General features: G+C 45.7%; 1 protein-coding gene across 5 annotated transcripts in view; it reads right to left on the bottom strand.

Moving 5' to 3' along the window:
• Positions 1 to 25960, bottom strand: part of MIDEAS (mitotic deacetylase associated SANT domain protein) — a 132239-nt gene that overhangs the window by 18844 nt on the left and 87435 nt on the right. For all 5 annotated transcript variants that reach the window (XM_074290062.1, XM_074290059.1, XM_074290063.1 and 2 more), the window contains 4 exons: positions 9218 to 10902; positions 6505 to 6813; positions 3250 to 3595; positions 103 to 169 (listed from right to left, as the gene is read on the bottom strand). In XM_074290062.1, coding sequence (XP_074146163.1) covers positions 103 to 169; positions 3250 to 3595; positions 6505 to 6813; positions 9218 to 10630 — 2135 coding nt within the window. In that variant the 5' untranslated portion in view covers positions 10631 to 10902. The remainder of the gene's footprint in view (positions 1 to 102; positions 170 to 3249; positions 3596 to 6504; positions 6814 to 9217; positions 10903 to 25960) is intronic.

Here is a 25960-nt window from a genome sequence, read left to right as displayed (position 1 = left end):
TTCACTTCCTTTTCTTTCTTGAAAAGAAAGGCAAAATAATCATTTTTGCACAAAGGACTGGGGCAGCCAGGGGGTAGAGGTGGTATTCTTTGAAACACTTACGGCTCAATGCTGACAGGTGTAACTTCCCCCATCACAGAAAGAACAGGTGGAGTGACTTCAGCACTGTCTGAGAGATAAACAACACATTTATAAAGTAGTCTAAAACATGGGGAGCTGGGGGGGAGGGAAAGAGGGAGGGAGAACTGGTAGAGAAAAAGAGAAAAAGGAAAAGAGAAAGAGAGAGAGAGAGAAAGAGAGAGAGAGGAGAGAGAGACAAACACACACAGAGAGAGAAAAGAGAAGAGATATAGTATCTCTGCCCTTTGGCTTCCTGCAGGAAACTTGCTTCTAAGGAAGCTCCTTCCTAGTTGTACCCTTGCCTGGTGCATTCTATCCCAAGATCACTGTGTTCCCCAGCATTCCAAACAGAGGCTGAATCACAGTTATTCTAAAACAATCTCCAACCTACACTGTTGCAGATAAACCTCAGGGGCTTTCCGGGCTAAGAATTTTAGGCTCAGCCTTGCTGCTTTACTAGCAGCAAATGACATCAAGTGAAACAGTGTTTGTAAAGTGACAACTAAACATCAGCTATTAACTCTACTACCTTTTAATTAAGCTCAGAATTCAGCTTTCTATTCTGTTGAGGCAGGTAGGAAACACTGGCTCCACAGCCAAGACTTTTTCAACAGAAAGGAAGGCTGCAGCCCAAGCTTAAGTGCTCAAACTTAAATTCAAATCCTGTCTCAGATACTTATTAGGTCTGATTTCGGGCAAGCCACTGAAGCAGGTTTAGCCTCTGTGTAATTACTCTAAGCACCCTCAGTGAGGAATTATTATCATGGAGATAGCAATAACACCTACCTTACAGGGTTGTGCTGAGGGTCAAATGACTAATTACAATAGCGAAGTGCTTTGTGAGACAGCAAAGTAGCTCAGTGGACAGAGCACCTGGCCTGGAGTGTGGAAGACTTGGATGTCCAGTCTCAGACACTTAGTAGCTGTGTGACCCTGTGCAAATCTGTACTTTCCTTAATTCACTAGAAAAATAAATGGCAAAGTGTAGATGTGCTACGGTTGATAAGGTCAGGAAGAATTGAATAAAATTGATCAACAAAACAACAAAAATGCTTTGCAAACTGTATAGAGTACTGGCCACCAAAAACTCTAACACCCCTAAGAGATTGGGTGGAATGCTGAAGATGGCCTAAATGGTTCCTTCAGATCCAATCCCTTAGAGACAATAGTCTGATGGAGGAGGGGGGACTCTGGAGGGGAGGAGATCCAAGCCTAGGAAGTGTGATCAGGGTGGAAAACTCCCTCCATTAGTGAAAAGGAACAATCCCCAGGAGCTTAGAGTCTTGTGTGAAGCTAAGAGACTTGTTCAAGCCAGGAAGTGTGAGAACTGAAGATCCCCATGGCTGTTCTTCTCCAACCTCAACTACTGATTGATCGGTTGATATTTTTGCGAGGCAATTGGGGTTAAATGACTCGCTGAGGGTCGCACACGTCTGAGGATGGATTTGAACTCAAGTCCTCAGTACTCCATGGTTGGTGCTCTATCCACTGCACTATCTAGCTGCCTCTCAGCTACTGTTTTTTTCTTTATTAATAGTTGTTTTGGTTTTTTTCTGGTTACACATGCATATTAACTTTTTAAATACACATTTCTTTCTCAATCATGTTGGGAGAGAAAAGTCAGAACAAAAGGGAAAAGTCATGGGAGAGGGAAAAACATAGAAAAAAATAAGTGAACTTAGCAAGTCCTGATTTACATTCTATCTCCATAGTTCTCTTTCTGGAAGCAGATGGCATTTTCTGTCCAAAGTCTACTGGGCCTGCCTTGGCTCACTGAACCACTGAGAAGAACCAGTCTTTCAGAGTGATCATTGCACAATCTTGCTGTCACTGTATACAGCGTATTCCTGGTTCTTCTACTGATTTACCTGTCTTTGCACAGACTGTTCTCTTCGAGGCTTAAAAGAGAAAACCGCTCCCAGAGCAGAGTCTGGTTCTCAGAGCGTAAAGCCTAACTCCGAGCGGGCCTCCGAGCGGCCGGCTCCCCCGCCTCCCCCGCCTCCCTGACACTCAGCCGCACCTCCGCTGCTTCTGACCACACTCTTCTCTCCCTCCGAGACGAGGCTCTTCTCTCCCCAACCACTAGCCCTGACAACGCGGCGGCTAGGCGGGCAGCGCCGGGCCCGAGCTCAGGGCCCGTCTGGGACGGCGAGCACCTCCTTGCGGGGGCTGCGGGGGGTCACGCGGCCCTGCTTGTGTTAGTCCCTGAGGTGAAAGCGGGGGCCCCCGGGGGGCGAGCGCCGCGGACCCTGCGGGGCCACAGCCCGAGGATGTCGGCTCTCTCCCCGAGCTCACAGGCCGGGCGGCTCTCGCCCTGCACACGCCTTACTTGTCCCAGGCTGCCCGGGGTGTCACCCCCGCCTCGGCGGGGCCCTTCGGCACGGACCGCGCGCCCTGCAGACAAGCGACAGGTCCGGGTGCTAAGTGGTGAGGGCGCCGGGCAGCCCGCGGCACGCGAGCGCCTGACAAGATGGACCCGCGGAGCGGGGAACGGCCCCCTCAGTGACCGCCGGGGCCGGGCGCGCGGACAAACGACTGACCGGCGGCTGGACTCTGGCCCAGGGAGCCGCTCCTCGGACTGCCTCGAGCTCAGGACAGAACGAAGGACCCGGGGTGGTAGGCAGCTCTGTCAGGGGAAGGCAGTGTGGGAGAGGGGAAATCCATGACAACGCAATTGTCCTTCTGGGCAACCACTAGAGGGAGCCAGAGAGCAGTGTCCTGGGGGGGGGGGGTGTAAAGTCACCAACTCCATCCCTCCATGTCAACTTTTTCCCCTGGGTTCTGAGGGCTTCGCCCGGGCCTAGGCCCCGCGGGAGAAGCATTTAAACTACCAGGCTAAGAAACTCAGCCACTAGAATGTTCCACCGCCTGGCCTGAACTGGTTTTGCTAGGATCGGAGAAAATATTTTTTTAAAAAATTAATAAAAATTTTTAAATAAAACAAGACAACCCTGCACCCACTCAGAGGTGGCTGAAGGAGCCAGGGAGCCGCTCTCCAGGAGAGGAGCACGCCCTTGTCCTAACTAGTGGCTCGGGAGTGCTCCCCTCAGCCCGGTCCCAGGAAGCCCCCCAAGTCGGGGCTCCCCGCGCCGCCCCCCCAGCCTCGCTCCCCAATAACAGAACACTCACTGGATCGGAGCAGCGTGCGGTGGGCGCTCTTTGGCGTGATGGGGGGAGGGGCGACGAGGCCCGTGGCCGACATGATGGCATTGAAGTAGAGGCCGGAGCCCTCCCGCACGGGGCTCAGGATGGGCGGGGGCGTGTAGGGGGGCAGCTCAAAGTTCCTGTCGGGCGGGTGCTCGGCCAGGCGCACAGGGGAGCGCAGGTGACTCTGGTACGGGGTGACGCTGGAGTAGGCGGGGGGGGCAATGAAGGTGCCCGCCTTGGTGGGGATGATCAGGGGCTCCGGCCGAGGCCTCTGCTTGGGCTTCCGGACCGAGCCCTCGCCGTCCCCCTTGGGGTCCGCGTCGTCGGCCTGCAGGGGGGCAGAGAAGGCACAAGTCACCGTCTTGCGAGGAAAGCTCGGCTCGTGTCTGCTAAAGGGAATCTTCTGCGGACACAAGTCGTGCTCCCGACTCGGCCCGCTGCCCCCCTCCTGTCACGAGATGGGGGGAGAAGAAAAGGTTAAAAACCCACCCACATACATGTGTACACACACACAGACAGACTAAGCGAGCGTGTGCATGCTCCGTCTACGGTTCACCATCCCACTCTGTGGGGCGAAATTCCATCATTATCATCAGCATTCAATTTCCAGGAGTCTCACTTTTTCCATGTATAGGTACTGGGACTGAATCTCAAAATTTGATTTACAAAGTGCATTTTTCTCAATTTTTGAGAATGATTTGAGTACTATAGATTTTTAAATAGTTTGACGGAATCCTCCTATAAATCCATCTGGACCAGGAGTTTTTTTTTTCTTTACTAGTTCTTTTTTATTTAGTTTAAATTCTTTTTCCTGTAAAGAACTCTCTTTGAATTTCTATAAATAACGCTCTATTTCTTTTGAGTTCTCAATTGTGTTATATATACACATATATCAAGTTCTGATGATTCTTTTTATTTCTTCTTTCTTTGGTTTTTTTTTTTTTAACCTGGGTTTGCTTTGGAGGTTTTAGGTTCATTTCATCCTCCTTTTAATAACGTCAATTCATCTCGCCTTTAGTTTTGGTGATCAGTTTAATGCCCCTTCAGTATTCCAAAATATTTTTCCTCTAATTTCCAGTTTCCTTTTTTAGTTCTTATTTTAGGTTTATTTGTTGTTGCCTGCATATCGTGGTCAAATTTTTTGTCTAGCTCTTAAAAAGAAAATAACATTAAGAGGCAGCTAGGTGGCGCAGTGGACAGCGCACCAGCCCTGAATGCAGGAGGACCCGAGTTCAAATCTGGCCTCAGACACTTAACACTTCCTAGCTGTGTGACCCTGGGCAAGTCACTTAACCCCAGCCTCAGGGGGGGAAAAAAATGCCCTAAATGTCTCTTCTACTAAATATCCATCTTTTTAAATTGGCTTGCAAGTTTATAGAATATATAATTTTAAATGTTGCTTAAGCTGATTTGCTTTCTTGGGAGCTTATGTTATCCTATGTTTCATGAAGAATTGGTTCTCTTGTAATATTTATTAAGAAAGATTTGTAATCTCTTTGAGGAGTTAATACTTAATTTTTCCTTCCAGTTTTGGGATTCTCTCTATTGATTTATCACTTTGTGCTCTAGATTTTAATTGAGTTTCCTTCCTCTGTATATTTTTGTTTTTTGAGTCTTTTTTTCCCCCTTTTATCACCCGATTCTTCACTTTCTCACTCTCCATCTTTGCTAGCATATAGACTCCTAGTTTAGATGGGAAAGAGGCCTTCACTTTTTGCCAAATTGGGGGATTTAGGTTTGCTGGTCTGAGTAGCTTTGAGGAATTGGAAGGAGGAACAGAAATGGCCCATCTGAGTTTCAATCCCCTTTCTTTAAGGTCTTTTACAACAGTAACACACACCTCCTCCTCATTCCCCCTAGTTCTTCCTCTGTCTGTCTTCATTCTCTGGCTGGACTGAATTAGGATGTTTTTGCTGTTTTTGGGGGTTTTTTTTTGGCAAGTTTCAAGCAAGGTGGGTCTGTGTTCTGTAGGAGATGCCTAACCTATATTGTTATAAGGTAGGTGGGGAGGCAGACTCTGGAGCAGTACAGGCTTCCAATAAGGGCTCCAGGCACAAGCCATGGGACAATTTCTGTAGGGCATGAAGACAGGTAGAAAAGGGGATAAATGCTCAGTGAACAATTCAAGGACTACCATTATTTCACATTAATTCATGAGGATTTTAATTTTATTAGGAGGTTGTCTCTCTTCCTCCCTCCCTCCTTTTCCCTGTCTCCCTCATCTCCCCCCTCCCAGAGTTTGTTTGTTTTTTTTAAAACAGGATCTAGAGAAAGTGTTTAGTCTGGTGTCATAATTTAGAAGTCTGTTGATTAAAAATTCTTATTAAGACTCTTCCCTTCTGGAAGAAAGCTTGAACTTATTTCTTCTCTACCACCCCCAAAAGAACTAAAAAAGGGAACTTATCTAATACCTTTTCTTTTCCTTTTACTGTCTCTTCCTGGGTCTACTACTTTATCACTGTGCACACAGAAAAGAAAGTCAAAACAGATTCTTGACCCAAATGATTCAGCAACTGATCAGCGGTTGTTCTTAAAATTAGTTTTTCCTCTCTGCCAAGCTGGCGGCCTCACTGATAAAAACGAAACTTCCAATGATGACCTGTCTCTGAGCAATGTTGTATGTGTAACAACTTCTGTAAAATGGGGACAGTAACTCAGGCACCCATTTCTGCCTTCCTCACTATAAATTTGAATAGAGCAATACCTATAAAAGTAGGATTTTTCAATGTTAAGATCTTGAGATAAGTTTAAAGACCACTGAGTTTCACTTTTGCACTAAGAACACTGGAGGGCAGCATAGCATAAGGGAAAGACTTGTGGGCAGCATTTTAAGTGATCCAGTGAGGGGAATTGGACTAGATGGGCTGAGGGCCTATTGCAAAATTCTCTTGATGCAAGGTGCAGAAACATGGCCTACCTCTTTCCCTACAGATTCTGGAACACTATTTAACAGCTTACTCTAGGACTAGTCACCAGGGGGTGAGATTAAGCCTAGTAAATAGGAATGAAGAACAAAGTCTTCAGTCCTGTCTTCAGTTGACAAATGGTGTTCTCTCCCAATAAATTTGAGACCATCAGTATTCATCTTTTTCCCAGAAATTTTAATCTATTTTAGAGCTTAGGATAGCTATATATATATATATATATATATATATATATATATATATATATATGGGGGAGAGAAGGAGAAGTAAAGGGGAGGAAAACAGTATTTTGTTTTTGGAATGTTGTTCCTACCTGGGCTGGCGCATCGGCCACGGGATTCCGGTTGGATCTCCTTCGTGTGACAATGACCGAGGGCTTGTGTTCTGTGGGGCTCCGATCAGGTGCCGAGGCCAAAGGGACCTTCCCTTCCTCATCTGAATACCCCAGCTGGGCTACCTCTGGCAAATCTACCCTGCACACAGGGACTGACACGGGGATGATAAGAGGGACCATGTCTTCTCGGGCTCGTTTGGAGGGGGGCGAGGGCCCGGCGAACTCCACCACACTCTTGGCTGCAGATGCTACCACTGTCTTCCGCCTCTCCTCGAGGCCTTCACCCTCCTGAAATGGGAAAGGGAGAGAGGAGTTAGGACCTGAAGACTCAGACACGCTTCCCTCATTTTCTGGTTGATTTGCTCATTCCTCTAGCTATCACGTCACCTTTTTAATGCATCATTTAGTACAGTCAGATCCCTTGACATCTTATTAAGATTAGGATCTGGCTGAACTCTGCATATGTGCAATCTCATCTGGAGTAGGAGGGATGATGATAGCTAGCACTTAAACATAATATTTTAAGGCTTAAAAAAGTCTTTCTTTATAAATATTATCTTTTCTCAAACAACCTTAGGAAATATATGCTATTATTACTCCCCACACATATGAGGGAAAAGGAAAGAGGGAGAAGGAAAGGAAGAAGAAAAGAGGCTGTTGTGAATAATGTGGGTTAAAATTAAAGCGATAAAAACCAAGAGCCAAACCTTAAAATGTGAACTTCTGTTATTATTGTTGTTGCTATTATGGACAGGGATGAAAACTGGATAGATGATTTCACTCATGTTGGGGATTCTCAAGTAAGAGAACTCCCTCTACCAATGCAGGCTGGCACCATCTCTGCAGGTTTTAATATCTTCCTTCCTTCTATTTCTTCTTCCTTTCTTCCCTCCCCCTTCCTTCCTTCCTTCTTTTTTTCTCGCTGGGAGGCAATCAAGGTGAAATGACTTGTTCATGTAAGTGTCTGAGGCAGTATCTGAACTCAATCCCTTCTGACTGGAGAGCCAGTGCTCTACTGAACTACCTCGAAGCCCCTAGCAAGCTATGGTCTTAGAGAGTAGTCTATGATACTGAGAGTTACTGAGGGACACACAAATAGTATCAGTCTGAAGTCTGGCTTAAACATTTTGTAAAATGCAAACCTTAGCGTGATAGAGTTCCCTGGCCAGGAAGTCTTCCGTTGTGAGGTGGCTCTCTAGCCATGATACTTCTTATAGCAGTAATAGCAGTATAATTAATATTAATAACAATAAAAAATTGAGTTATTATTATCTCCTACTATTTCCCAGAAGGCATACTAGCTGCAGTCAGGGCAATGGTATCCTCAAGATCTCCCCAAAGTACATGAATTAATCATTCTTAATTTCTAATCTTTTTCTTGAATGATTTCCTCCTTCTCTTCTTCCCGGCCAGGAAGGTCAATTGGCCTCCTTCCAGATTTATCTCTTTTTTCATTCTTTTATAATTTTTTGTAAAGTCCACTTTCTCTCCTTCTCAACGGAGAAAGTTCAAATCTTACATTCAAGACCTTATCTCAGGTCTCAGCTTGAGGCCTTCTTTTCCAGTCTACACTATCTTCTGCATTCTTTAAACTCCGTCAGGACCTCCCATCTGCTTAGCCTAATTAACACCGCCCATTCTTAATGTTTCCCCTTTATATTTTCTCTGAGGGAAAGGCTCTGGCCTATCTGCTTTGTCTCTGGGTGCCCAGCACAGGTGGTTGCCCTCAGGAAAGCCCTGTTGGCAGTGTTTGAATTTGAGCCTGGCACACTGGTAATACTTTCTGTTGTACTCTCTATCTCTAGTCATTAACTGAAACAGCTTTCCTTTCTTATCATAGAGATTCCCCAAAAGGGAAAATGCCTCTGTTTGGCAAGAGGACCCACATGGGGGAAACAGGTACTCTAATACAAAACTTCTTAAACTGTGGGTCCCATAACTGAATGTGGGGGAAAAAATGTGGCCCGGCAAGAGGTAGCAAATATTCAGCCAAGATCTAATTCTTTACGTAAATTTAAACAAGCATATCTGATTTCATTAGTATGCAAATTTGCTTTCATCTTTAATAAATGGTAAAATATGTAAACAAATGAATTGTTTTAAAATAACTTTACAATTTGTTATCAGTAAATGTTTGATTTTATATTTTATATACCTACATACCCAAGGCCAAGTAAAAATTTTTCAGGTAAAAATAGGTTGCAAGCAGAAAAAGTTTAAGAAGTCCTGCGTTACAACAACATAGGATGGGATGTGGAATAAATGCACTCATTTCCTCTCCTCCGCATCTCAGAGTAACTAGTTTCCTTCAAGAATCAGTTCTAGGGGCAGCCAGGTGGTGCAGTGGATAGAGCACCAGTCCTGAAGTCAGGAGGACCCGAGTTCAAATCTGGCCTCAGACACATCCTAGCTGTGTGAGCTGGGCAAGTCCCTTAACCCCAACTGCCTCAGCAAAAATAATAATAATAATAATAATAATAAGTTGTAGCACTGCCTTCTATCTCCCTGCCCTACTTTGGGCATACATGATTTCTGATAATAGGCAAGCTCATGAAGGTTCTTGTACCCTAGCATACAACTGGTGCTCGATAAATGCTTCTTGACTGACACAACCTTCAGCCCTTCACACCCCACAAGGCTGGCTAGTCTTTCAATGCCCCCCAAGCCCCTTTTTGGGACCCTCAGCTCTCACCATTGAATTCTGGAGTGAGGCCAGTTCCACAGCTTTTTGAGCCAAAGTCAGCAAATTGGCCTCCTGGGAAGCCCGCCGCCGCCGCCTCGTGCTCTGAATCACCCCTCCTCGAACCACCCCAAAGTCGTTGGCTGCCCAGGCGTCGCCGCCTTCAGGGGCCTCCCGCTCCCGCCCGTTGTGGGCCAGCCGCTCCCCCTCGGGCGCGTGCTGCTGACCGCCAAGAGCCGCTCCAGACTGCTCCGACGGGGGCCCGAGGTGAATGCCCTTGTCGTGAGTGTCGGGGTGCGGCTGCCCCGCGGTCCCCGGGGCCAGGTGATGCTGCTGCTGGGACCAGTGGTGCAAGAACAGGTTGCTGGACATCTCTTCCCGGGAATGGGGAACAGGACCGTCCAGGGCAGCGGTGGACGAGGGGGGCGGGAGGATCCCTTCCTTGGAGAGCCGTCGGGAGCGCCGGGGGAAGGAGATCTGGGCCTGAGGTAGCACAGGTTGCGTAGGCTGGTCCTGCATGAGGGCCTTCAGGAGCTCTGGGTTCATCTCGGGATTGGGGGGGAAGGGGCAGGGCACCATACCGTGATGGGCTCCGAGGTGAGCCTGGCCCATGGGGCCGGCGGGCTGCAGGCTGAAGTCCTGGGGCTGCTGGGAGTGGGGGGGAGGCGGAGGCTGCTGCTGGCCAGGATAGAAATTCTCAAAGAGCTGCATCTGGGGGAGGGCCTGCTGCTTCTGCTGCGGGGGAAAGGCGCTCGGGTTGCCGCCGGGAGGGGCCTGTCGGAAAACGTGACGGTTCACCTGGTTCCCGAATGCCAACTGGAAAGGCTGCAGGGGCAGCTGGCCTGGGGGTTTCTTGGGCGTGTGGAAGGAGTTCACCGGGGCCTGGGCCCTCCCAAGCTCCAGCTGTGCCTTCTGGGACATCATCTGCTGTATGGCATCATTGTAGGGATCCAGTGGCAGGATCCCTTTCTCCTGGCTTCGCTTCAAGGCCTCGGGGTGGCCATAAAACCCCGAAACCCCGACCCCGGGGTGAGGGGCCCCTTTCTGGCCACCGTACATAGTGAGCGCATGGTTCCAGAGTGGGTGGGGGGAGGGCTGGGACTGCTGCTGCCAGCCCGCATCCCCGCCCCGTTCGGGCACCCGGCCCATCACCGAGTTTGACCACTTTACAGCTGCCACTGGTTGAGAGAGCATGGGAGGGTTACCCCGCTCCGTTCTGTACACTACTGAGTTCAGTAGCGGCAGGGGGTTGTGAGGGGGCAGGTCAGTGGGCTGGGAGCTAGGGACGCTGCTAACTGGTCCTCCGTGACCATAATACTGCCCCTCCTTGAGCGGCTGCTGTTCCTTTGTTGCCGTTTCTGGGTCACTGAAATACGGAACCCGTTTCCTTTTGTTCTGGGCCTTGGGTTGGGCCTGGAGGTTCATCGTGTGGTTTGCAATGCCGGGGCCAAGAGATACCCGCTCACCAGCTGCCCATCCCCCAGGGAAAAGCCCCTTGGAGCATGGGCTCCCCCCTCCCCGCCCAGTGGTTACCGAGGCTAATGTCCAGTCAACAAAGGAAGAAAAGTGGGGAGCAGGAAAAGGGAAGGCTTGGTCAGTCACTCAAGATTCCTTCTGGTTCTTCTAAAGGGTCTCTCAAACCCCGTGTATCATCTCTTTTATCCTCCCCCAATTCATGGTGCCAGAATTTTCAGAGTCTACAAAAGAAAAAGGAAACAAGTCAGTACTGAGGAAAAGAATAACCAAGGAAAAGGGAGTAGGGGAAACACTCTCTCAAACATTATGTCATATTGGATTTAACATGGATGGAACTACCTGCCATCTGGGGGAGGGGGTGGGGGGAAGAGGGAAAAACTTGGAACAGAAAAGTTTTGCAAGGGTCAGTGTTGAAAAAATTACCCATGCATATGCTTTGTAAATAAAAAAAATAATTAAATTAAATTTTAAAAATAAATAAAAACAAAACAAAAACAAACCCTTTTGCCCCTGAGTGAATGAGTAAATCTCTCCATGAACCTACGACTTTTGCAATATTATCAGCCCTGAACTCCCTTCAGCACTGTCCATATATCTATCATCTATTTGAGTTTCCTCAGACCCGGTCCTTCCCCAGTCCAAGCCCTCAAGGCCTCCTGGCACATTCTTAATGCTGACATCTGCAGCAGAGGCACTGGGTATACTGGGGAGAGAAGGGGGACGGGAAAGCAGAAAAACAGCTGCCCACACCAGCGGCTGCCCTTCCTAGGAAGCTACAGAAACGATGCTTTCTGCATCCAAGACACAAAAGAACATAAAAGAGGTTTGAAATTCCTGTACCAGGGACCCAGATGTGAGTCTGGGCAGCAAAGGAAGGCCCTTTATAACTTAGGTGGTGTAGCAGTGAATAGGATTTTGTAGCTGGAGTTCAAATCCCCACTTCACATGCACACTTACAGACATGAGCCACAGGTAGATCACAACCTCTCTGGGTCTGTTTCCACATCTTAAAATGAGGGACTTGGACCCAACGGCTTCCGACATTCCTTTTAGTTCTCAATCTATGAACCTATAACTCTACCTTCCCAATCCCTTCTCATGTTATTTGTCCCTATTCACTTTCCAAGCAAATTATACCATTAGACTTCCTTTTAAAGCTCTCCTCAAACGGTTTCAATGGGGTGAACGCTCAGTGGGTAAAGGACCTGGATTTCAGACTTGATTCTGTCATTTACTGCTGTAACCTATATATATATATATATATATATATATGTATATATATATATAGATCTATATCTATATCTATCTCTATCTCTATATCTATATATAGAGATAGAGATAGATATAGATATAGAGATAGATATAGAGATATAGATATAGATAGATAGATAGATAGATAGCGTTTTTGCTTCCCCACCAACAAAAGATGAGGGTAAAGTGACTTCAGTGGTTCCTTCCCACCTCAAAAATCTATGATTTTTCTACCTGCTTTTAAAAAACCAACTGAAATGCTGCCTCTTCCATGATCTTCCTTGATCCGCTCAGTAAATAACAACCTTCTACCTCATGTCTACCATACTAATTCTTTAATGGAGCAGCTAGGTGATTCAGTGGATAGACTGCAGAGCCTGAAGTCAGGAAGACTCATTTTCCAAATGTTTAAATCTTGCCTCAGGCACCTCCTAGCTGGGCAAGTCACCTAACCCTGTGTGCCTCAGTTTCCTCACTTGTCAAACAAGCTGAAGGAAAGAGCAAATCACTCCAACAGCTGTGCTAAAAAAAAAATTCTAAATGGAGTGACTAAGAGCTGGATGACTAAACACAATTCCAATGCACTTATCACATAATTTTGTGTATCTCACTTTTGGGGGAGATAAATGGGGTCAGATGACTTGCCTGGGGCCACACAGCTAGTAAGTGTCAGAGGCTGGATTTCCATACTCCGACTCCAGGGCCAATGCTCCATCCACCACGGTACCTTCTACATTACTAAAAGATACTGACACATCAGATAGACTACTAAATTTGTAGACAGGCAGACTTGGGTTCAGATGAAGCTTCGACACAGTGAGCACAGAAGTTGAGAATACTGAAACTGTTGTCTGCCTCAGTTTCCTTATTTGTAAAATGAGGTTAATAAGTATTTATCTCCCAAGTTATTTTGAGGATAAAATTAGATATCTGTAAATTGCTTTGTAAATCTTAGAGATATATAAATGCTAGCTACTTCCTATAATTAGTTTATGTAGGTATCTCGTTCCCCTTTAAGACTATATATGTAAGCTCCTAGAAAAGAACAGCTATGTCTTGTTTGAATTAGTCATTTTAACTTTTCACGTTCACGTAATAAATATGTGCTCAATTTGGCACTTCCATGGCCCTTAAGAAATCTACCTGGGGCTTTGCACTACCCATAAGCATCTTTTTGATCAATTTTAGTCTGTTCTACAATTTGGAAACATGTAACAAACAATCCCTTACACCTTTCTCCTGAGAGAGAGGTGGGGGGAGGAAGGGACCACGGGAGCAAGGGAGAGAGAGCCATGCCAAGGTCCAGATAATGCTTGGGAGGGGGAGTATCCCCACCAGGAAAGGAAACAGCTGCCAAAGGCATCACCGGGCCAGCTGAACAAGGCCCTGGGCTTCTTGGCACATTCCTGACCCAGCATTGGCAGCAAACGTAGCCCCCTGGGAGAAGTTCTGAGAAGAGCCTGGTAGTTGTACAGGACCTCCCAACATCTGGGCCCAGAGGCAGATCTACAATACAGAGTGTGCAATGGATTATGAATGCCCCAAGAGGAAGCTCCACCAGTTACCCAGTTTTTTACTCTATTTAATTGCAAAGTTGGTCTATAATTATTTCTGCAGCATTTACTACAGGTCCAGGGACTGTGTAAACACTGGAAGTACAAAGAAAGGCAAAAACAGTCCCTCCCCTCAAGGAGCTCCCAGTTTAATATAAATAGCTAGGTACACACAAAATGTAAAGTACATGGAATATAATCTGAGAAGGGAAGGCACTAGCAGCAGTCCTGGAAAAGGCCTCTTACAGATGTAGGAGGCTCCAAGCACGGACAAATCTGGAGAGAGCCCGTCTAAAGCTCAAAGCTTCATCCTGCTTCCATCCCCAAAGGACACCGGCAGCTAAAGCCTCCAGGAGAGTGGAGGGAGGGAAAAGAGCAAAATCTGAAAAAAGACTCATTCACTTGACAAAGTTTAATTAAAGTGTCTCCTAGCTTCTCATTGGAGGAAACACTTGAATTGAGAGCCTCAAATAAAGTCATGGCTTCCAAGACTGGACATCAGTAACGTATACACATTCCTGCCAAGGGTACAACCTATACAAAGATCCAAGACCGAAGGAAAGCAAGCAGACTAGTCCGGCCTGCTTGTACATAGAGCACATACCTAAAGGGAAGCCCGAAAAGTAAACTTTGTAGTACGAAACGTCAAGTCTTACTAAAATTGTACTAAGTCAGGCTGCTGGTGCCCTGTGAAGTGTGCTGGTGGCTCGGGGCAACAGCTAGTGGCTGTCCCTCCATCTTCAGGAGGGACAAGAGGATGGGAGGCAGGTAGTAGTCAGCCAACAAGTCTTCATCAAGCACTAGGATGTTTCAGACACCATGCTAAGTGCTGGGGAATCAAAGAAAGATGGTCAAGGAAGAAAGAGCACACAAACAACTGAACAAAGATATATACAAGATAAATTGGAGATGACCTCAAAGGGACAGAAATTAAGTCAGGAGGAATGAAAAGGGCTGCTCGTAGAAGGTGGGATTTGTGCTAAAGTCTGAAGGAAGCAGGAGCATGGAGACGAAGCAGGAAAGCTCTGCAGGCATGGAGGACCAGGAGATGCAGAGGCTGGCAGTGTTGTGCGGGTGACAGTAAGGTGTAACTGAAAAGTAGGGAGGAGCCAGGTGTTCTAGTAGGAAAGGGCTTTCGAACGCAAAGAGAGAATTTTATGTTTGATCGGGGAAGCAATGGGGCTGTTTGAGGGGATTAGAGGTAAGCCGGGCCTAGGCTTTAGAAGGCTCTTTAGCGGAGTGGACAACGGACTGACAGAAGTGGGGAGAGACTTGAGGCAGTCAGTGATGAAGTGGGAGGGCGGACCATGAGAAAGGGGGAAGAGTTCAGATGAAAGATCTCGTTTATGTTAGGGAAAGTCTGAGATGGGGAAGTTATTTCTGCTGAGAGGAGGATACCACAAAAATGTGATAAAAACCCAAGAAGGAAACAATAATAATAACAGCGACTCACATTCGTGTAGCACTTTTAGAAGAGCTCCCGTGGAAGGATCAGATACTAGAATGTCGGGCCTGAAAAATCTTGGCTCCTACTTTGTCCAAGTGGGACAGCCCCCCCGCCGCGCTTCCCGTGCCTGGCCCTTCCAGCCTCCCTACTCCCGAAAGGAGAGTTTGCAGGGAGCAATTAACCCGCCAAGAGGCCCACCTGGCTCCTAGAACTCATCTGACCACCTATTCCCTCACTCCCTCTTACTGCATGACCCATGGTGACTCACTGCTCCGGCTCTCTCTTCCTCTCATCTTTCACTTTCACCCTACATCACAGGAGGGTAGGAACTTCCTCCTCCTCTATTTCCTTCCTCGGCTCCCCCCCACCACGTGACCCACCAGATTCTCTGGGTTTCCTCCCTTAATAACCTTCTCCCCCTGGCTTCCTCAGGCCTCAGTCACTGCACAAAGTTCTAGCTCGTCCGAAGGCTGAACTTTTTTTTCTCCTGTATAAGAAAAGACGAGCACAGGGGGCAAATGTGCAGAGATCCGGACCCCCAGAAGCAACGAATAGAGAAAAGGGGCAAGAAAAGGAGAGACTGAGGAGAAACTGGCAGGACTAGACTTCTCAACAAAACCCTCTCTTGCATTTAAATACTTTTGCAACCAGCCCCAGCGTCACTGAAGGGAATGAAGCAACCAAATCCCACTCAGGAAAACAACCACCCACAGAAGTGCCCTGAAACATCATGCCCATTGTTTGTCAGCAGTGGAAGCATCCTTTCCAACCTGGCAACAACCTGAGCAAGCTCTGCCCTCAGCCAACGGCACCAGACCAGCTCAGGCAGCTGGAGCTCTGGGAGGGGAAGAATGGGGGAGGAAGGCAGAGTTGCTAAGGATTATTAGTCCATGTGACTGCAAAGAAACTCTAAGCCTCCCCTGCTGTCCCCTTACTCTCCCTGGCTGCCCCCTCCCCCTGTGACCACAGACCTTCCTGACAAGCCCCATACAAACCACAGCAATGGGGCCTGGCGACTAAAGAGATGCCAGAGATACTTGGCATGTAAGAAGCAGCCAGTCCAAGAGGCAGACAGCAGCAGCCTATTGTGTGACTGGAGTCCCGCAGCACTGGGGAGACACGAGGGGTTCTAAAACCCACAGGCCTCCTGGCCCCCCGAGACCTGGGTGTCTGACACCTAAGCTATAGCTGAAATCGCTGCAGCTGAAATTTCTCCTTTACATCCTCCTCTTTTGGAGATGGCAAAGTGGGAGAAAGGTTCTGGCCTGCAGCTCTGTGAGACCTGTGTACCCGTTGTTAGAGCTAAATTTCTCTGGCTTTGGGTTTCTTCACAACCCAATGGGATCCAGGCTTCTGAGGGAAGGTGCTCATGGATACCACTGACCCAACCCCGATGCTCCTCTCGACATACAAACTTAACTTCCCAAGATCCGCCTCAGGAAATTACCCAGAACTTCCAGTCTGTAAAAGCCACCTCCGGGCTTGGCTCACAGTATAAAGAGATTCCAGGAGGAAGACCCCAAAATGCTGAGGAAAGGCCAACGTGCTAAGCCCCGGGTTCCTGGGTGAGCCACGACTCCTTATTTTAGGGTAGAGAGCTGGGTAGGCTTTTTAAATCAGGGCACTCTATCTGGGGACCTGGGAAAAAATAGTTTTTTCCTCATGATTTTGAAATGAAAGGGCAGGGTAGCTAGATGGCACAGTGGATAGAGCATTGGCCCTGGAGCTGGGAGGAACCGAGTTCAAATTCATTCTTCAACAATTACCAGCTGTGTGACCCTGGGCAAGTCACTGAAGCTTGGGAGCGTGGGAGGGAGGGAAGGAGAAAGGCATTATTTCCATTCGACAGATGAGGAAACTGAGGCTGAGAAGTAGTTAAAGAGGATGACACAACTAGCAAATGAAGGAGACAGTACTGAAACACTTCCTGACTCAAGTCCAGCATTACTGCATGAAGCAGAAATGAGTCTCCACTCAATATTTCTTTCCTGCCCTAAGGACCCTTGGACCTTTCAGACTACTGCTACCCCGGCTAGCTACTGACCCAAGAATCTGCCTGGGTCTCTTGGCAGGGCTCCCCCTCCCCTTTCTTGCAATGCTTCCTGTTACAAAATCCTCCTAAGGGAGAGTAAAAGAAGGCTAAGATTCTATGGTATTGGAGCTTCCATTATCAGGGACAGGAAAAAAGGACTGTTCTCTTCCCAAGTCAGGAATGCCCTTTGTCTCCAGGGAAGGGTGTGGATTATGCACTGGGAGCCTCTCAGGGAGGGAGCCATGGAGTCAGCGGGAAGCTCGGGGCTGGCTTGCTCAACAGCTGAGACACCACCAGTGTGCCGCGTCTCTCCCGTCCTCCCCCTCGCCTTTTCTCCTCCCGCCACGACCACCTGTTGTCTGAGGCAGCTTCTGCTGGGAAGGGTTTCCCCAGCACAGATTTCTCTCCATCAGTGGTAGGGCATCTGTGTGCCTTTGGAAGGCGAGTCCCTGCCACCCTCCCGAGGAAACAGCTGTGGGGCCCGGCGGTCTCACAGGCAGGGAGGGGGTGGAGGAGAAGGGGCTGGATGCTGCCGAGCCGTTGCTTCATTTCCTTGGTTCCACCACTCCACTCTCTCCCAGTGTACTTCACCCTCTCCAGGGGCCCGCCGTCTCCAGTCTCCCAGAGTATTTACTCCTCAAGATTTCTGCAGAAGTCACATGCAGCGCAATCCCTCGGATTTCGAGAAGTCCTAGGGTCACAGGCCCTGGGGTCTGCTGTGTCCACCTCTCAGACGGAGCTCAATTCTCATGTATGTCCGGGCAAAGACACTTTCTGCATGTGAGTCACTCCCCCAGCCCTGCTCCCTAACCCCACTGATCCGCCAGAGTAGAAGCTGGCTGGCCAGACCCTCCCCCTCCCCTCCCCAATCACACCGCTCTTCAGGGATTTACCCCTCCTCAGACTGGGGGAAAGGGGAAAAAGTGAGGGCTGGCTCTTCCTCTCCAGAGCTCTTAATTTATGTTCCCAAAGACTAAAGAAGCCCCACTGGGATGTTCTAGTTCCCTTTGGAAGAAAAGGGATTTAATAAGGAATTAAGAGTTGTCAAGAATGTCTCTGGGCCTCAAATTTTCAGGGACAGCTGCTGTGGGTTCATGGGTAAAGGAAACCTCCAGCTTATGTGGACCGCCTAGAAAATAATACAACCTTCTCCATACTTTTTCTTCAATCAACTCCTCTTTTCAGTCTCCGCTTCCCCTTTGTGTTTCCCCTCTAGGCTGCTGTCCAACTCTGACCCAAGGCCTTTCCTCCAGGCCCCAGAAGGAGCCAGGACCTCAAGCACATAGAAGTTCTGCAGAGCTAACCAGGACTGTGAGCGCTTTCTCTACATACGATAAATTCACTGAGAACAAAAAAAGAACCAGACAGTGGGGGGGGGGGGGGGGGGGAGGGAGAGAAAGAGTAAGAAGAGATTTGCTTTCTAATGATCACAGGGGTGAACATTCAAATTTCTACAGGTACATCCTAGTCTCATTTGCCTGTTTCCCGATTCCTAGACTCTCTTAGTGGGAAGCTCATTGAGATAACTCAGCACCAGCTTTCTGGTCCCTCACGGCACCAAAGTAATTTCATTTCAGATTAAGAGAAAAGGCAAACCTAGAATCAATTCTCATGCTCTATCCCCAAGTGCCACCCTCCCACCGACGACCTACTCCCCTTCTACAGCGTGCTCCAGACTACAAGACCTAAACAGATGCACTGAAAGTATCTATTTTTTAAACTAAGTCCCCAGCCGCCTGAGCATCCAGCACCTTTGCCACAGCTCCCATCCCCAGCCCAGGAAATTATTAGTAACAACAGCTCATGTTTGAGTTACATAACACACACACACACACACACACACACACACACACCCCCAAACAAAACCCCCTCTCCTTACCAGATGATGGAACAGCTATAGTTAACTCCATTTTACAAATTACGTGACTGATCATAGAATTTGGAGCCAGAGGACACCTTGCAGTCATCCAGTGTGACCCCTTCATTATAGAAATAAGGAAACTGAGACCCTGAAGTGGGGAAATGTGATCTGATTGCTATTTATTTGCTTAAGATAGCATCAATGGCAGAAATGAGATTTGGGCTTGTGTCTTCAGACATCAAATTCAATATTCTGCTCTGTCACAATTTGCCTCCACTCCAATTAATCAATCAATAAGCATTTAGTAGGCTTAGTTGTGTGTCAGGAATTGGGCTAAGTGCTGCAGATACAAAAATAAAAATGAAAACAACCCCTACCATTAAGACATTTACAATCTATCCGAGAAAAGCAGTGAACAGATACACACAAAATAGATACAAGATAGTTTGGGAAGACATTAGCAGTTTAGAAATCAAGGTGAACCTTGAGTGGATCTCTAAAGACAACCGGAGATTTTGGGAGATGGCGGTATGACCACTGAAAAGGTTAAGGTGAGGAGAGAACCTGTGTGAGGAAGACAAGAAGTGGTCATTTTTGTGATATGTAACTTTCCAGGAGGGGGAACTTCAAGGAGCCTGCTCATCCTTGGGGCATGCTCAGTTCGCTCAGCCTGGTACTAAGGGACAGCTACTGAGGAGAACAGTATCATTGGGTGATGGGCTAATGAGGGCTCAGACCTCCAAGAGCCATTCCCAGCACCCCAACAATCACTTAGTATTTTCACGCCTGTGTCTCAAAGGAAAAACTTGAAATCAGGGCTTCTGACTACAAGTCCTTAAGTTATGTCATGTAATCTTCACAGGAGCTCAGTGAGTAGGGAGGGAACACAAAGGTTAAGTGACCTGTTTATAGTCACACAACTATTTTCTGCTTCCAAGACTATGCTGATAAGAACCTGGATGAAACCCTCCAAAACAAGAGATGTCCCATCCCCACCCCATTCCTCCAACGGTAGTATCATTCAGATCAAAGAGAGAAAGGGTCAATTCTCAGGCTCTGTACTCAAGTGCCGTGCCCTCCCATACAGCCGCCTCTGCCCCGCCATTACCTGCACCACTCCACAGAATGTTTCTGAGCAGAGGACTGTGCACTTTTCTACATCACACAGTTTCTTTGCTTTCAAAACGGACAACCACAACTGTGGTTATACTGCTAATATTTTTATCTTCAGATCTTAGCATGGTACCTAGCACACAATAAGTGCACAATAAAGTCTCTATCAATCAATCATTTCTGGGGGGGAGGGGGATAATAACAATAAAACTCCAGGCCAAGAATGACTCACCTATCCCCAATTCCCTACACTCAATCCATGCATGGCTCTGGCCCCATTAACCAAGGCCTTGGCAGCTTGACCTATTTTGGAACAGGAGGCCTAATTTGCAGCTCCGTTTGCTCAGGATGCCAGGAAGACAGTGTTCTCTAGCAATTCACTGCTGCTTCTGGCCTCCCCCCTCTAAACAATGCCATGCTCACACCTGTGCTCAGCATCTAAGTGTAAGGCTATTTTACTCAGGAATAGGCTAAAGGCATTATTACCCAGGGTGCTCTAGTTTCTGCCGCCTATGGCTCCTCCTTTCCTACGCTGACTGCCCCACCAATGTTTCCAAAGCATACAACTACAAGGGCTGGGGCATCCAGTGCCTTATTCGTCTAGAGCTTCGTCAGAGATACCGCCCGAACACAATGACGGCCCGATCCAGAGTGCCACGGTGGTACCAGTGGGCGCTGCTCAAAACCAGCACCATGCTGAAAACAGTATCCTCCCATAGCCCTGAGGGAAAAGCACTCCTAACTGCAGTTCCAGCCCGGCCAGCGGGCTCCTGGACTGAGAGCAGACTAAAGCAAGAGTTGAAAGACACTGGATCTATTCTTTGGTATCCTGTATGCACAACTAGGACTAAAACTAGTTCCTTTCACCCCGTTCCTCATATAGAGGAATAAAAACTGGTTTTTCAGATTATGTTTTTAGTCTAAAGCTCCATGATTTCCCTAAATAAATCTCTGAATGCCCATGAGACTCTAAGTATGTAAGTCTCGACTTGTTCTCAGAGGATGGTACAGATCTGGACAGCCATGAAAAACTTACTCTACTTTAGCAAATCCAGGAATTTTTCAGCCTTGGTTCAAGAAATCTGGATCCTCTGAAGAGGTTTCCTTGGTCTCCACTTTATTTATTTTTTTAACTACTTTGTCCCCACTAAACTCATCACTGGAAAATCTCATCTGCTCCAAAGATCCAATCAACATTGGTATTCACACCTCATTAGAATTCTCTACCTCTCGGACAGCGAAACTAGAAACTCCATTATCTTATCACAACAGGGAGTGGGGGAGGTCACTTAGACTTCAGTGGGGGAGGTCACTTAGACTTCTCCCCACCCCCTTAGGCTTTATAGCTCACCACCAGTACTTTGGAGCTTTCAGTGTGTATTACCTTCCACCATTGGATTGTAAAACCCCTGAGGGCAGGGACTGTTTATTTTTCACATTCGGATCCCTAGCACTGTTTAGGTTTAATAGACATTTATTAAGAAATTACCATCAGATGTCCATCAGTTGGAGAATGGTTGGGTAAATTGTGGTATATGAAGGTTATGGAATATTATTGTTCTGTAAGAAATGACCAGCAGGAGGAATACAGAGAGGCTTGGAGAGACTTACATCAACTGATGCTGAGTGAAATGAGCAGAACCAGAAGATCACTATACACTTCAACAACAATACTGTATGAGGATGTATTCTGATGGAAGTGGAAATCTTCAACATAAAGAAGATCCAACTCACTTCCAGTTGATCAATGATGGACAGAGGTAGCTGCACCCAGAGAAGAAACACTGGGAAGCGAATGTAAATCGTTAGCACTAATGTCTGTCTGCCCAGGTTACTTATACCTTCGGTATTAATGTGCAACAAGAAAATGGTATTTACACACATGTATTGTATCTAGGTTATATTGTAACATATGTAAAATGTATGGGATTGCCTGTCATCAGGGGGAGGGAGTAGAAGGAGGGAGGGAGGGGATAATTTGGAAAAATGAATTTAATCACACACATGTATTGTACCTAGACTATATTGTAACACATGTAAAATGTATGGGATTGCCTGTCGTCGGGGGGAGGGAATAGAGGGAGGGGGGGTAATTTGGAAAAATGAATACAAGGGATAATATTATAAAATATATATATAATAAAAAAAAATTATTCATGCATATGGTTTGTCAATAAAAACCTATAATAATAAAAAATGAATGTTGAAAAAAATTAATTAAAAAAAAAAAAGAAAAAAAAAAAAAAAAAGAAAGAAAGAAATTACCATCAGGTCTGGAAGTGATTCCTTGGTTGGAGGAAGACCTTGTGAGCTTCAAAAATTTGGAAAAATTTGAATTTAGAACTGGAAAAAAGAAAAGCTAATGGCACCATTAGCTTCTGGAGCCAAGGACAGAAGAGTCACATTCAAACAACAAAAAGGGAACCAGTGAAACAAAAGAATGTCTAGGAGGTATGAGTCACCCCTTTGCTGTGGTCTAAGCTTGAATCCACCTTCCCTAGCTCTCTACTTGAGTGTGTCAGGCTCTGGAGAGAGTATTTTATACCAACAGGTGCTTCTTTTAAAAATTATGTCACTTCAATAAATGCCCCCCTTAAAAATCTAATTCAATCTGTCTTTAATAATAATGATGGGAGGAAGCACACCAGGGGTTCATGTGATCTGCCATTAGAAAGCTGGCCTTTAATCTAACTTCAGGGATAACTTATAGCACTGAGCTGATAAGCAGAAACAAAAGTTATCCTGAAAGTGTTAAGTGGGAGTGGGAAAGCGGTTTCAGTATTTGCTGCACACACAGACTTTCCTTGATACCTAGCAATTCTCCCCCTCGAAATTATCTTGTTTACATTTTGCATTTCACTAATCTGTGAACATACTACATCATCCTAAGCGCAATCTAAAGTATAGGAACTCTGTCGTGTGTATCCCCAACACCTTAGTATTTTCCTACAGGAAGGAGGGAGGGGGAGAGAAGAATGAGATGTTCCATCTTTTCTTTCTCCACTGTCTCTCTGGCTCTTCCATGCTAGATCCACAGAAGAAACAACCAACATTAATGGTTGAGCTATACTATAAAGTAGTCATTATCAAATCTATTTAACACTGGTTTAAAAAGATAAAAGTCATTAAGTGGAACAGACTAGGTAAACAACATAATGAAGCATTAAACATAGTGGCCTACCTACCATTTGATAAACCCAAAGACATTGGGATTTACTATTCAACCAAAACTGCAGGGAAAACTGGAAAATAACACGGGAGAAAAACATCTCATACCACAGAGCAAGACAAGCTCTCAAAGTATACGCGACTTACATGGAAAAGATCACCTTATAGACCAAATCAGGGAGCGAGGAAGAAAAATATCTCTCAGAAGATAAAATGCACAACTTAAATTAAATGTATCAAAATGGTTTTGCAAAAACAAAATCAATGATAAATAGTCTAGTGCTATGAGAAATAAAAAGTACCAATAGTCTTATAAAAAAAAAAATGCTTGACTAGTAATTCACTTATTAGAGAAATACAAAAGAAAACATCTTTTAAGGTTCCATCTCACATTTCAACAAACAGACATTATGGAAAAAATGAAATGACAATTGTTGGAAGGGAGGCAGGGAAAAGGCAAACTTATAGATTGTTGGTAGATGCAATTTGAAATATTGTTGGCAAATTATAAATTGTGTACATCCTTTGACCCAGGTGCATCACTATATTCTAAGGAGATCAAAGAACAACATGAACAAGAATATTTATAAGGCACTTTGCATTATAACAAAGAATCAGAAACTAAGAAGTGCCTATAAATTGGGAAGGGCTAAAAAAGTGGTTTATTAATGCAATGGAATATTTTTACACAACAATAGTATTGCATCATAGGAAATGATAGAAGGAAGGTTTTAGAGAAATTTGCTTAGACTTTTATGAACTGATGCAGAGTAAAATAAAGAGAATTCAGAGAACAATTTATACAAGAACTACAATAATGATAACAACAGCTAGCATTTATATGACAGACACTATGCTAAGTACTTTAGTATTTGTAAATTTTCAAATATTAACTCAATCTTCCCAACAACTGGGGGGAGGGGGTGAGAACAGAAGTATTATCATTCTCATTTTACAGTTGAGGAAACAGGTAAACAGGTTAGATGCCTTACTGAAGATGGATTTGAATTAACGTCTTCCTAACTCTAGAGCTATCCACCTTTCCACCTTGCTTGCCTAACAATACCACAAAGAATTTCTGAAAGACTAAGAATTGTATTCTTTGCAATGATCAACAATGATGTCAGAGGACCTTTGAGAAAGCATAGATACTTACTTCCTAATAGAAAGATGGTGGACTAAAGCTCCAGAATAAGACATGCATCTTCAGTCACAGCCAATGGTCGATGTAAGAATTTGTTGTGCTTTATTATGTATTCTTATTACAAAGATTTCTCCCCCCCACTCCCACCCCCGCCATGGGAATGGGTTGGAGATCCAATAGGGTAGAATTAAAAAAATAAATAAAAGCAAAGCAAAGAAAATAATTAAAGGAATTTAAAAAAAATGAATAGTAAAATACACAAGGAAGGCTAGAAGGATAAACAGACAAGTTGGACAGGTTTGGAAGCTTCTTGCTGAATTTATTATATATGCTTGAAAGGAAATTAAACTATATGTAGTTGAGATGCAGGGTTTCATATATAACCTCTTTTTCTTTCCAACTCTGTATATGGAAATGCTAATTTTATTTAGTGCTTGTCAAATTTAGAATTTTAAAAATAAAGCATAACTGGGAGGAAAAAAACAATTAACCAGAAACGTAACTGAACAGAACGTCTGCCCAATACTCTACTAGATAGAGGGTCTGACACTGGACACAAGCAGAGGTCTTGAAGAAGTCAGACAGCTTCTGAACTGGTGACACATCCAAGCCCAAACATTTAGCATCCCCTCTTGGGGCAGGGAAATAAGAAAAGGGCAAGAATCTCATGTGACACCATTATAGACCAAACAGTAGCCAGACTGTACACTGTCTAAAATCCTCAGAATGGGCAAGCAGGATTGTCCAAGTGCCTAAATAAGTTTCCATTGTGGATAATGACTAGCTGTAACCAGCTCAACTCTCTCCACTCCCTGTTCCATCATTGACATTGAAGAGTTTCCCACAAAAGACCCGGGGAGGTAATTTCTTCAAGATAAATTAGAAACACTCTCCTTGTCGTCTTCAAGCAGTTTCCAATCTAACAAGGGGAAAAGAACATGGCAATGTAAGGAGAAACGGTCATAACCTCCACAAGCCCCACTTCCCCAGGGATAGAGGAGGGATTCCAATGCTCACAAGGTCTCCCACTGCCTCCAGGGCCATCCTCAGTCATCCTGACCTATACCTGGCCACTGGTCCCAGATGGCTCTGGAGGGGAAACTGAGGCAGTGACCTTGCCCCCCCCCCACTTCAATCCAATTCACTTGCATGTCATAGCACCAGCTCCTGATGTCGGGGTCCTCTTGGAGAACAAAGGACAAATAACAAGGTCTAACTCCCAAATCTCCACAGCATTTCCCTAACTTGCTTTAAGAAGACTTACTGAGCCTTTGCTTAAGTGAACAACTCTGATATTAGACCAACTGACTAAACTGAAAACTTGGTCAGGAATCTGGTGAACTTTTTACATCAGCAAATTCTGTCACAGCCAGGGTCAGGGGTCAGACCTGGATATGGTTCGTACTTTGGCTATCAAATTATTTATCCTGGAAGTTGGGACAGGATGGGAAGGAGGAGAAGTAAGAGGATATCTTCTCCAATTATAAATCTCTGTTAAAACGGAAATCAAATTTTTCTATTCAAACTTCTACTTTTTCCCTCAGAGCAACACACCAGAAGTAGATGGGAAATGAGGATATTTATTCCCACTTTATAGATGGAAAAACTGAAGCATAGAGAAAAAAACAATAATGAGTCAAGAAAAAAAAAAAAAAAAAAAAAAAGACCTCACATTTCTAGGCTTCCAAGATTGCCACTGGCAGTTAAGTT

This window comes from Sminthopsis crassicaudata, chromosome 2 (assembly GCF_048593235.1).
Source record: "Sminthopsis crassicaudata isolate SCR6 chromosome 2, ASM4859323v1, whole genome shotgun sequence".
Classification (NCBI taxonomy): Eukaryota; Metazoa; Chordata; class Mammalia; order Dasyuromorphia; family Dasyuridae; genus Sminthopsis; species Sminthopsis crassicaudata.
Note: the sequence above shows the minus strand (reverse complement) of the source record. Positions and strands in the feature narration are given on the sequence as shown.